Raw genomic sequence first — 13,785 nt, forward strand, 5'->3', positions numbered from 1 at the left:
CACTTAGTACAAAGTTAGCATGCTAGCTAAAAGTTAGCCTGACAGTATGCTACTATACTAGCTGCTTTAAGCAAAAAAACATTGTATGAAGAGATGGTGCTTGAGTATACATGAACAAAATTCCAATAATTTCTTTAATTTCTATTTTATTTTATTAATTTATCTCTCTGAATAACCATAAGATAACTGCACAATATCTATTCGCCCCAAATGTAACATGTATGGTATCGGGGAATAAATATGGCTGCTTAAGCTTTTTGTAGCTGGGGTGCCTTCCAAAATAGGCTGTTGTGGTAGTAAACAGAAAGACAGCGGCCACAGCTTATCAAACGTCAATCTTTCTTCTGCTTGGCATAGCCAAAAGGTGAGAGACACATCAGTCAAGTCGCTCATATCGCTGAAGCAGATTTGATTTGTCAGGCAGTGTAACCTTGAGGCACGTTACACTGGCTCACATGGATCTCTGGCCTCTCACACACTATGATAACTGAGAAATTTGCATAGGACTATGGCACAAAAATGCACCGTCCTTCACTGGAGCTAGCTCATACCAACCCGTATCGCACACATACATATTGCATTCTGTTCCCTTTCCCAAAACAGAAATGTGCAATTTTTTCCCTTTCTTTTGAAACCAATTAAAAGGAAAATCAAAAATTCTGATTGGATTTTTGATCATTGTACGCCACTTTATTGAGCAAAAATGTGAGATAAAATCTGTTTATGAAAATCAATATACAACAGTTTTCAGTAGTGTGCCTGTCTAATGTACACAGTGATTTTTTTAAATTATTCCCTGCAGTGCAACAGTTAACATCAGTGGAAAGACCAAAGGGTGCTACATACACGCTAACTTGAACCAGCAACACCCAACAGGATGCTCTGTTCTGACTCCAGCATCACTCCACAAACAACAACCTCAGGTTAAGCAACTAAGTAGACAGCATCTCTGTGTGACTTCAACACGGGTTCAAAGGTCTTCTGACTCAGGGATGAGCGCATTCTCGACAGAAACATTAGGGAGGGGGACTGGACCACCCGTAGACACCCACCCCAGAGCAGCTCTGTTGAAGGAGGGTCGAATTACCAGGGTGTCCCCTTGGAGCTCCGGGAGCTCTGGGAGGATTTCTACCTGAAGGGTCTTGACAGGAGCAGGCCTGGGTGCTTTGCTGAAACCACCGAAAGGGGTTGCCACCCTGGAGATGACAAAGCCACGGTGTTAACAGCAGACAACATGTGCTAATGAGAGAAACTTGAAGTGACATTTGAAGTGATGCAATTAATTAAAGCCAAGCAAAGACATTGACCCGGGGACATTTCTAAGATACAGTTGCTGAGTGTGAGAAACACTGTGCAACGAATGAGGTGAAGGACAGTATTTTCTTTGCTCACTCACCACTTGCATTCATGCTATATTAAAGCAAGAATGTATAATTCATAGAGAGTTAGACTTTTGAATGGATGCGATTTACATTCATAAATAGTAAAACACACCCTCAACAGTTATATATTTAAATGTTTTATTGTTATAACTTCACTTTTAACTCCTAATTTCCATTTGTGTTTCCATTTGTTCACCTGTTTCAGGGATGTCAGACTTATTTTACATCGTGGGCCACATAAGGTCTGCTTTGATTCAAGTTCGTGCAAAGAAGTTTAACTGTGCATTTAATCTCAGGGCTATCTTTTACATGATTATTTTGATCTAGTATGAATGGCCATGGGTGAGGCCTTTATCAGTAGGAAAATCTGTAAAACGTCATTTAAAACTCCAAAATATATGCCCTCTTTTACATTTGAAAGGATGATTCTGGCCCTCGGGCCTTATATTTGACACATCTGACCTATTTGGGAATTACCTGTTGAAGCTTTTGTACCCTGGCAGGTCTTGTTGAGGTGCCAGCTCTGGCATGCGGGTGATGAGAGTGTCAGCCAAGGCAGGGTCATTGATGATGGCCTGCTCCCAGGGTGAGTGGTAGGACTTTGGCACAGCTGTACTGTTGAACTTCTCCGGAGGGATGTCTTTCAAAGGACCTCCATACCCTGGATAAATTATACAACACTGGCAGTGAAGGCATGTGGGGCTTTTCTGTTTTTCTATGTCAAATAAAGACCAGGTGTTGGCTTTTTCCACACGGTTCGCAAACCAGAACTTTGTGAGAGTCAGTTCAAAAGACTTCTTCAACAGCCACCAGCGAACGTACTGTCCAAAGAAAGCAGATCCTTCACTTTCATCGCAGATCTGAAGAAAACTTGAGTTCAGAAGTGAAAAAACGTTTCCCCTTTCCACCGTCTGTAACTGTTAAACTTTTAACTGATTTTGGTTTGTCTTTTAGTTTGACTGCATGTAAATACAAAAGAACAAAGAGATCAGGTCATTTCAGACTAAAGGAAAGTGACATTTAAAAAAAAATATCTTCATCTGTATTTTGTTACAAATGTGTACCTAATTTAACAGCAGTCTAAGTGTCCTGTCTTTCTTCTTTAGCTCCTTTTTTTCTCATTAAAGTTCACAGCCAAACAGAATAAAGGCACAGCTTCCCCGTGTTTGTGCGTGTGGGTGTGTGGATGCATGCCTGCATGTATGTCTCCCCACATACACTGTGTGTGTTGATGGGAGAGTCCAATCGAAAGTACTATCCTTCAAACCCAGCGCTTCACTCAGGGGGGCTTGCAAGCTTGGCGTTACATAACACGGGCCGCTGTGTCACGTCCTAACCCCTCACAATGAACAATTCCCCCTTCCTGAGTTTATGTTTTGCCCTGAGGAGGAAGCAGGAGAAACCAAATAGACCTGTGGGGAAGTTTACAGATTTTTTTGGTAGGGGGGGAATAATCTATGACAAAACACTGTGTAAAAATGTTTCTGAGGCCATGGGATATTATTCCTGTGGTTGGACGTTTGGCTAAGCTGATACTTTCGTGGGAAAGGATGATTACACCCCAGTTTCATGCAGGGATAAAAGAAGGAACTAAACCAAAAAGGAAATGTGAAAAAAAAAAAACAGCAGTTGGCTTAATTAGTGTCCAAGTGGCCTGATAACTAAAGGCACGTTTGCTTATTCCTTTTTCCATTGTTGAAAAATGGCACAAAAATAACTTTTTGTGAAGTTTCCGGTGTTTAACTGTTGAAATGGGCTTACTGTATATGACTATTGCCTGGCATGCACTCCTACAGTAAGTGGATGAGTGGGCTATTTTAAACATAATTCCCATTTGATACCTGATGCACTTTGGCCGGATTTCTGCTACAGTTGGACTGACTTCATTCACATACCCTGGGGTCTGTGTCTGGTCCACAAATAGCACCCCACCCTAGTGTCAACACGGTCATCCTTAAATCATGGTTTTGTGTCAGCTGAGCAAAATTAGGACATGAGGGAGGATGTGAGTGCACAGCTGATGGTATCAGCAGCACAAGAGCCAAACAGGAAACGGTTTCCGTGAGTAAAACTCAACGAATTTTAGAATGATGGTAAGAGCTGATTGCAATAAGGACGGTTGAATAAAAGGAGTAGACATGAGAGAAGGGAGTAGGATGAATATATAGAAATAAATAAAGGAGTCAGGCTCAGAGAGGGAGAACAGAAATGTGTAATCATATTTAGCCCGAGGCCAGCAGATTCCAGGCAAAGAAGAAAATTGTTTTCCTGCACGATCAAAGCCTGCTTGAGTACAAACAACGAGAAACAGTTGAATCCGTATCAAAAAACGGCACATCTAGTACTTTGTGCAGAGCACATGTGCGCAGTCACTCTGCTGGGAGCTGTACTTAGCATTCATCATACAGCAAAAAGACCAAAGTTTAGTACAACACAATTAACGCAAACAGGTTAAATGGATAGGAACAGCTGAATATAAGTCAGTAGTATATCACTGCTGTATGATTTTGAGTCCTTGGAAAGTTTTTTCAGTGCACTGTATCACACAGCTTTACCTACCCGGAGCAATGCTGGTGGGATCTGGCACCATTTCCATAGTTGTTGTGTCACATGTCACTTTCGGTGGCTGGTCAACACCTACGTTGTTCTGGCCGCTGTGGCTGTCAGTGGTATTCCCAGTCTCAGTTTGGAAGATGGCAATGCTCTACAAGAAAGATCAAAGAGGTCATTCGGGCCCACAAAAAAGGTTTGAAACCATTTATCAATCAGTTGATTCCTGACAATTCATATCAACGTTTCACACGATTTTTGGAACATTTTCGACAGCATTTGTTTGGTTACTTGGTAACAGGAGAAACAAGCAGCAAACATCTTGCCATCTTTGAGGTTAATATGACATAAAAATGGATAACCATGACATGCATATCAAAGTTTCCTCAGTTTAGAAGTCATAAATCTAAACAGTAAATCAGTTGTATCTTCATTGCAGCGATATCACATGATAAGCACATAACAGATCTTCAATTTTCCACGTTTTCCTTAAACAAAGGAGCTATCTGTTTGTCCAGTTGTCTGTCCATTTGCCCTCTACATTCGAAATACTATTCTCTGGACTGAGATGAAATGTACTGCAGCCCCAGCACCCGGCTTTTCATCCCCTCTGAAAGATATTTATGATGATTTACTCGAGGATTTCCTCAGGAAATGTTGACAACTTGAAACAAAATCCTTCTATTGCCCAGAGCAATAAACAAACCGAGATATCTAAGTCCTTCATACATCAAAGATGAGGGGAAAAACTTCTCTTGAGCATAATAGTTATTTTATCTGTGGACTTAAGGGGGGCATTGAAAAGTACACAAGGGAACCACACAACTAAATTAAAGAGGACATAACTACGGATCCTAATTAATTAGATATAACAGAGAGAAACCTGGCTTTACTTGATTTTGCTGTGCGCTGTGAGACATGAACTTCTTTGTGTGACCAGATCAGCGAATGGTACCGCTGAGAAAAGAAAATGCTAACTTGGCGTGTTGCCCATCCATACACAAAGGAACATTAATAAAACCACTTATGACCAACTGCACGACTTGTGCTACAGATACACTGCCCTGTGTTTGTGGCACAAGCAATATAAACACTCGAAGTGCTTATACTTTGTCAGGATGTAAGGTGGAATGTTTTTCATGTTTTGGTGAAAGAAGATGAATTAGGAAAGGGATAATCGGGCATGAAAAATATGCACGCTAGCAATGTGGAATTCTTACGGTACCCTCTTAATCTTTATCCCTACAAATGATCATAAATTTATGTGCATTTCAATGATTAGTTGTGCAGTTTAATGAGATTATCTGCTTATTTGCTGTCTTATCAGGAGTTAGGTGGTTAAAAGATTTAAAGATTGCAACCTTGGGTGCTAAAGAATTGACCGTTAGAGATGCCAAGAACTGCCTCCACAAGTGACTGAATCCCCATAGACTCCAGTAAGTAAATGCTCAGCTTTAGACCAGAGATGAACATGTCTCCAACCTATTACAAAAGACAGCTTGGGTTTGTATCAAAAGTTTAAGTTCTGCATGATTAAAAGCAGTAACTGGTCAGCACCAGGCTGGTAGCCATCTTTAGACTTCATCTTGGTGGCTGAACTGGACCTCAACAGTGTGTTTGTGATCTTTATCCTTTCTGGGGCCTTTTAATTAAAATATCTGACTCACATTATTGTTTAATGTGAGCTACAGTGGCCACATTAATGCTTTAAAGTATCCATTAACAGCTACGTATGGGATTTACATGCTGTTATGTTGCAGTGATCTTAAACTGGTACAGTTCAAACAAAGAAGATATGAAATGTGGATTATAAAGTTGTAGAGGACAGATTTTTGGGGGGGTTTATTGTTGGGTTGGTTGTGTTGGTTAATTTGATTAGTTTGGTTGGTGTTTGGGTTAGTTGGGTTGATTGATTGTTTGTTTGTGTTGCGTTGGGTTGATTAGCTTAGTTGGTTAGATTAGGGTGATTGGTTCGTCTGGTTAGTCAGTTTGTTTGATTTAATTAGTTTTTATCTTTTGAGAGAGTCAAGGTAACTGGCTAGCAAATCTTCCTGATAAGGTAGCCTGCTACTGCCTGCAGCTTTAACTGTAGTTCCTACGCAAACATGAACAAGGACTCGATTTTGGGACCTATTGTTGAAAAAGAAGATTTTTTTTCCCCAATATCTAAAGATTTCTTTAAGATAATAATTTAGACCACAGTTCTTCTTACATTCAGCTGTGTGTTGTTTTGGTTCTGGATGCTCTCAAAAGTGTATTTTTCTGATCGTCTCTGACGCATTTTGAAGAGACGGGAGCCCCGGTTGGAGGCGAAAGACAGCTCCTCCAGCATTATGTCCTTAGGCACACTCATCTTCTTTCCCAGATCCATTTCTATATCTGAACAGAAGGAAACAAAACAAGACACTAAACAACTTGTGTTTATTCAGTGCTTGAATCAGACTTCTGACAAGACAAATGTATTTTCACGATTCCTATACTCCCACCTATGCTGAATCAAATTAAATCCATACAGGAAAAAAAAAAAACCTCCCTGCACAAAAGAAAAAATCCTGTACATGGCTGCTGACTTAGCATTCCTGCCAGTATGATGAACGAGGAATTATCTTCCCTCGTAATCAGCTCATATTCAGTGCTTGTTTTATGGTTTGCTCCGCATGTTAGCTACTGCATGCTGATCATGGAGATGTCATCGGCCTATATTCAAGCGTGAGACACGTAATTTGCCAGAATATCTTTCAGCTGTCAGTAGCCTTCAGACCCTCCCCATCCCCAAGGCGCACAGTTGTCCACGCCCTGAAATAGCGTGTTCAAAGGAGAACGACAAAGGATTAGTTACTATGAGCCATAAAAGTAGTCATTTGCTTATTTATAGGATCATAGAGGGGAAGGTTGGCAACTGTTTTGCTAGAAAATGATGGGCTCATGCCTTTTATAAAGTAAATTTTGGAGAATTTGACAGTAAGGCTAACAGATCTGTACTGTAACTTATGGTGTTGTTAACTAATTGTCTTTGTTTACATGTTTAATGAAGAAGGTAAGAACAGAATGTGGGAGGTCAGAGGGATCAGGAAAACATGCAAGTGAAGAGGAAACGATACAGCTACCTTCTTGGGCTTGAACCTCCCTGCAGATTGCTGCTGCCTGCATTTTCCTCTCTCTGGTTGTCATGGTGGAGAACTGTGACATGGCTGCCATTGGGGAGATTGGGGTGAGGCAAAAAGTCACAGGAGACAGTGCACATCAGTACAATCTGTTCAAATGTACAATCAAAGACAAAAGCAAGGCAGCTGCATGTTAGTCATCAAACACCCACAACACGCACAAAATCCCACCGAAGCAGATAGAATTTATCAAGGCAGTGAAAAGGGCAAAGTTAGCACTTCCCTTTAAATAACCTTGGGCTGTTAAACGCCAAGCACATGCTCTGCAGATATGGCAACCAGCAGTGTCAGGGGCGTCTCAGAATCGATATGTTTGAAATTACCCAAGTGGGCTGAAAGGACAGGGATGCAGAGCATGGTGTTGTCACATCGAACATGTGAGACAGCAGATTAGAGAGCAAATCGGAAAGTTTACACCGAGGTGTCGGAGAACACGAGTGTTTTATTAGAATCCAAAATGCTTTTCACAAAGCAAAGAACAATTTCTCAAAGAACCAACGAGCATTTCACAGCAAGTCTTCAAATTACCATCACTTAGAAATCAGTTGATAACAGACAAGGTTGCAAAATGCTTTACCTCCAATATGCTGTTGTGTAGATATATATATATATGCTATTTATAGCTTTGTATTTGAGGTACATTCGCTTTAAATAAATCAGGACATATCCCATATATACAATTAAATTAATACAGAAAAAAGACATACATTTTCATGTATGTGTTCATTAAAAAAATAAAAAAATAAATATAAAAGCAAGCTATCACACCAACAGTAAAATACAGAGGGACTGAGTGTAGGTGGCAGAGAGAGTCATGCTTGATTAAAAGTGCAAGTGTCACGTTAGACATGGACAGCACACCTGTGGAGAAGCCCAAGCGATGGCTTACCTGTCCTGAAGGACCCTCAGGGGGTTGTCTCAAGTTGTGCCTGTCTCCTCGGGGAAAGAAAGGTGAGGTCAGACCGGGTAGTGTGACCCGTGTGGGCGCTCACGCTCCCCGTTACTGAGGCTTGTGTTGGGGAGGGCAGCAAGTGGGGGCTGCAGCCTGTGAGTGACTGAATGAGTGGGTGGGTGGGTGGGTGTCAGTTTGTCTGTTGTCATTGGTATTTAGTTCACAAGCAGAGGGCGACTAAATTTAGACCGCTGCCACTACTACTTCACTTGCCCAACACCATCTCCCTTGGCCCGGTGTTATTACAGTAGCTCAGAATGAATCTGTGTTCATTTCAAAACAGGCAAACATTTACCTAGCGGGCACTTTTAGAGTTATTATGTAAAAAAAATGAGAATGAACTTAATGAAAAAAGCAAATAAATAAATAAAAGGCAAACACTTTTATTAGGCATACCTGTTACCCAGTCGGATAACTGCAACTCACTGCATTTAGGCATGTACAGTGCTGTGCAAAAGTCCTAAGCCGCCACTAATTTCTTTATATATTTGGAAAATATAAAGTAGGTGCAGAGATTGAAAATCAGTATTTGGTACGATCGCTTCCATTCTTCAACACAGTCTGAGCTCTCTTAGGCAGCTTTCTCGTCATTTCTTTAAGTAGCCTTCAGATATAGTTCTCCAAGCTTCTTAAAGGACATTCAAAGAAGAAAGCACACACTGCAAGCTCTGCGGAGGCCATTGTGTTTGACTGCGAACCAGTGTGTGTTTTTCTATGCTGATATGCTTTTACAGCACTGGCAGTATTTGGGATCATTATCATGCTGAAAAATGAAGCTGTTACCAATTAGACAGAACCCCCACCATGCCATATAGATGGCCGAAGACACTCAGTGTTGTCCCTCGCTATCCTAACACATCAAAGATGTCTTGAACCACAAATTTCCCACTTGGATTAATCACTCTCTGAGACCTGTTGCAACTGATTTTCAGTCTATTTCTTGTATAATCCGACAGTCTCTCCTCCATGTTTCCCTTTCTTCAGAATGCTTTCTTGACAGCCACCCTTCCACTGAGACCATTTCTGATGAGGCTTCAGTGAACAAAAAGGACTGAAAATGAATGAAAAAGCAGCTAATGTCAAAAGAAAAACTTTGAAAGACCTTCAGAAAGACTAGAAAACTATTCTTCAAGAGCACAAAAATTGCAAAAAAAAAGTCTGGAAGCTAAAGAAGTAACAAATGTGGGGCGATTACTAGATCTGTAGTTCGGATAAACTTAAATGAAAACCCTCTGGAAGATAAAGTGAGGATATATCTGGCAGTTGATAAGTGTTGGAGGAATTGGAGTTGCTCTAACTATACATAGGGCAATAATGTGCTGCCAGCTTGCAACTTTTCTAATAGACATGCATTGAAAAATGCTAAAGACATGAAAACTCGCTTAGTAAACCACTGACAAAGCTTTAACATCAAAATAAAGCTGTTTCAGCACTCAGGAAATTGCTATGCACAGCTAACATTAAATATATTCAGTGACATCCACCACGGGAACATGGTCCCCTCAGGGCATGCAGACCAATCACATACTATTTGTTTTAAGTGCCATCATGTGATAAAGGAAGTACCAAAGTCTAATGGAATTCATTTACTTTATAATACCATCACAATGTTTCCAACGACCTTGCTACATTTAATTTAGTCTCATTTCCCCCCAGTTTTTTAAGAAGGCAGGCTGAGTTTGCGGCACATAGCAGAGCTACAGTATGTTGGATTCAGGGTTGGATATCAAGCTGAGTGGCATAACTGCACTGCATAGTGAACAGAAAGCTATGCCTGGGACACAGAATAATAATAAAGTTATGTCCCAAAAAGTTGATTCTGTTCATCTGGACATAGCGTGACTGAAGAAGTCACTTGGATGAGTTATGTTCAGCTGAACATAACTCATCCAAGTGACTTCTTCAGTCACGCTATGTCCAGATGAACAGAATCAACTTTTGGGGATTTTCTTACTTGGATAATTGAGCGTGCATCAAGACAATAAAATTACATGTGCTACAGTGCTATGCACTTCAACAGGCTTCACCCCTTTAAAAAGCATTTGAACCGCAAAGTGTTTCCCAGATCCAAATTGGTGGGGAAATACTTGCTTTTTATCGGCTCCGTCTGTGCCCTTATCTCTCATTCTCTAATGGTTCAGCTACACTAGGTACCCACTGTTGTTATGTAACATCTGGTCACCATGGGAACTGGTCTCCCTCTCAACTCCCCGTGCTGTATATGGAGTGACCATTTGAGACAACACATCTTGCAAAAAGCTTCACGGGATGGCACAGCAAGCAACAAATGGCCCCGAGCACAAGATGGGAATAGACAGCAAAGAGCACAAAAGGGCAACGTCTTAAATTGTGATATTTCACTGCATTTATTTTATAGAATGCTCTACATGAAATGGACTGCTGTATTGTATTACGACCATAATATGTGTTGTTTGAATGGAAGTGATACAGTAAAACAATCTGAGATTGTTACACTACACTATAGTACATCTGCATAAAACACAACACTGTGTAATAAATCTTATTTGCATTTATGAGGTTGCTCAGTGAGAATCGCATTAGGACATTATGCGCACTCTGTGGAAACACAAACGTAGCTTTAACATTTGGAGATGATTACAAGTCGATAGCAAAAGCCCAAACTAGAAATAAGCCACAAGCCAATTGCACAGTGTAAGTAATCGCCCTGGCAGCACTAAACCTTCCATAAACTAAACAAAAATCTTTTTTGTAGTGTTGATTAGATTTCATTGGTATGAAGCGATCGATGAAATTCACTCCCAACAAAAAGTTGTCAGTCGTTTTACATACTGCATTTGATTGTCTCCTATACAGTATATACTGTTATGTATGTGATGCTAGACAGTTGAAATGTCTATTCAATTCTATTTTAATGATATAGCACCAAATCACAAAAACAGTTGCCCCAAAGCACTTTATACTGAAAGGTAAAGACCCTACAATAATACAGAGAAAATCCCAACAATCAAACGACTCTCTTTGAGCAAGCACTTGGTGACATTGGGAACGAAAAACTCCCTTTTAACAGGAAGAAACCTCTGGCAGAACCAGGGTAATGGCCACATACCAATGCATTACTGAAAATACACCTATTGTGCACCAACGACATCACAGGTTATGGCACCTTTTCCCAAGGTAATTGCATTCTAGCACTTGAATCATTTTCTTATCAGAGGACACCACAAATCCTGCATGGATTTTGCAAAACAAGCAAAAAAAAAAGAAAAAAAAGAAAAGTGTACACCCATGGTAGCAACCTACATGGCAGATGCATGCATCCACAGCAAAATATCAAACTCAGATTGCTGGAAATCCACAAGCTCAAGAACAACTCAAGAAACAATCTTCACTTAAAACCTACAAAATGACAGGTGTCTTTTTTTTTTCCAATCACAGATAAGTCCACATATGCAATCAAATGCTTTTTCCACCAAAGATATTGATGCACTCTCTCTAAACAACGTACTCATCTCTTTATCTAATCAACTAGTCTTCCACATCAGTGTGTTTGCCATCCATTTTTCCCACATCTTTTCAAATATCTAACAATAGAATGTATTAAAAGGTTCTCTACCAGTTAACTTTCTGTCCTTTCTAACAAGCTGTTGTTTTTTTATTTCCTGACTGCATGTGAATGTATTACGAAACTCAGAATAAATGAGATTTGACTCATTAAAGACCGCACAGGCTGAACTGTAGTCTACCGCCTCCAGCTCCAAGTGTTGCTGGTGTACACAGACTTGTAAGTTTGCTTTCCGAAAGGGCTCTTAGACTCATATGAAGACACCGAGGGCCTCGGGTTAGCCTCTGTCACAGATTTCTGAGGCTGCCACTGTCTGGGCAGGGACCTGTAACCGGCATGACTAACTGTGGTGGAGATAGAGCTCCTTACTGGCGACACAAACGATGGGAGCGAAGCTCGACTCAGGCTCTGGCTTTGGCTCCAAGTCTGGCTGCCTGTTTTCTGCGGTGCTTGGTAAGAAACCCTGGCTTTCCACTCTGCTGGCGGCTCAGGCAAGATTTTGCGCTGGGCTGCCAAGCGCACATTCGAGGCAAGGGTTTGCTGGAGGCTCTGGAAAGCAAAAGCTTCATCTACCAGGCCCATGGGATGCCGGGAGGCAGCCTCCCATGGTGTGAGGAGCTTTTGGCTTTTTTCCATCCAGCATGTCTGCCTTGCCGAGGGAGTTGTGGAGCCCAGTGCTGGGGGCTTTGGGGAGGAAGAAGTTGAAGCTGACTTCTGGCCCGTGAACTGTACTCTGGCTGGTGGAGAAAGGGAGTAGCTCCTGCCAGGGGCCTGTAAAGAAGAATCCAGACATGTTTATTTTAGTAAGGGTTCATTTGTGTTTGGCTCTTTGGCCAAATCAAATTAGCTTGGATAAGAGTGAGATGCAGAGTAGCTCCCTGCCAGGATTATTTCTTTTAAATGCAGTAATACATGTATAATTTACTTGTGTATAGAAGATCAGTCACTCTCTTATTCACAGGGGGTATGTGTATGTGTGTAAAAGAGTTCTAGGACATGTCATACTGCAGCCAGTGAATTAAACTGCACTAGCATTTGTCTAAACACATTGTCCCGCTTATTAATCAGAGCAACTGGCACATGAAAGTGCATAACCTTCTGGAAGTATAAGCCACATTCGGCTCATTTCCACTTAATATAGTTTGCTAAACAGCAACAGTTTGAAAGAATAACGAGATGGAAATGCTAAATGCCCAATACCAATAATATCCCCAGGATACCGGTGCTGCAGAGGGTTATGTGGGGTGAAAACACAGCTATACTGCACATAATCTCATCCAATGCCTCCTGTTATGTATGGTGGATAAGCAGAAAAGCCAGTGCTGCCATCATCTGGTGAGTGATGTGCACTGTCAGCTGATAAAATATGGCACAAATTTAAGAAGAGAGAAGAAGAGCGTGCAGAGATAAATGCTAAATCAGTCAAGGGGAATAAAGTCTCTGCTGCTCAGGTATGCGGTAGGCTTAAAATGCCCACAGGAGTGGGGGTCCTGGGCACAAGAATATATGAACAGATCAGTAGGTCATATTTTTACTTTGCTGAAGGAGACCGATAGCCCATTTGCACATGGTTTATGTCCTTCTATGTGCCATTTCTGCCAGATTTAACATGCTCAGAAAACGAGCGTAACAGCTGGGCTCCTTACATTTTAAGACAGATGTTCAAAACAGTCTTTAAATGCAGGAATGTTACATCCTGATTTATGGTTTGGCTAAGGTTTGATTTAGGGCATAAATACAATATTTATCTTGTATTTTTCTTATTAAAACAGAAATAATATGAAGCAAAAGGTGTCAAAGCTTGGTGTATTAGCACTACGGGGCATTAATGTGTGGGCTCTAAAGCAAGAGTAAACATTTGCTGTCTCTCTTTTATTGTCTTTTGATTGCAGATTGAAGATAAATGAATCGGCATGGGGATCAATTCCCTTCAGAAATAGTCGGTAAAATCCGCTAACTAAGATTATGAAATGATACTAATACTTTCATTCAACATATATCTGCTCTTTTTCAAAATCCATGATGCAACATGGATATATATTTCAGCTGTGCTCACTCACTTGACCATAATTATCCGGTGAAGTCACAGCTCTAATAATACTCTTCGTAAATGCATCATCACATGGTCATTCTGCAGGAATGTGCATCTCAAGTTTCTAAACTCTCTCTTTCTTTATTTTATTTTATTTTTTA

At 40.8% G+C, this 13,785-nt stretch overlaps 1 protein-coding gene across 1 annotated transcript; it reads right to left on the reverse strand.

Annotated features, from left to right (window-relative positions):
• Positions 1 to 677: 677 nt before the first annotated feature.
• Positions 678 to 9,495, reverse strand: myoz2a (myozenin 2a). Its single transcript, XM_085349633.1, has 6 exons — positions 7,986 to 9,495; positions 7,040 to 7,123; positions 6,145 to 6,311; positions 3,942 to 4,086; positions 1,860 to 2,043; positions 678 to 1,196 (listed from the first exon to the last, which is right to left on the reverse strand). The coding sequence occupies exons 2-6, from the start codon at positions 7,119 to 7,121 to the stop codon at positions 971 to 973; spliced, it is 804 nt and encodes a 267-aa protein (XP_085205759.1). The 5' UTR covers positions 7,122 to 7,123; positions 7,986 to 9,495; the 3' UTR covers positions 678 to 970.
• Positions 9,496 to 13,785: the final 4,290 nt, after the last annotated feature.

Source organism: Diplotaxodon limnothrissa, linkage group LG3 (genome assembly GCF_057381915.1).
Source record: "Diplotaxodon limnothrissa isolate DT_005_m linkage group LG3, D_limnothrissa_male_GT1.1, whole genome shotgun sequence".
Lineage (NCBI taxonomy): Eukaryota > Metazoa > Chordata > Actinopteri > Cichliformes > Cichlidae > Diplotaxodon > Diplotaxodon limnothrissa.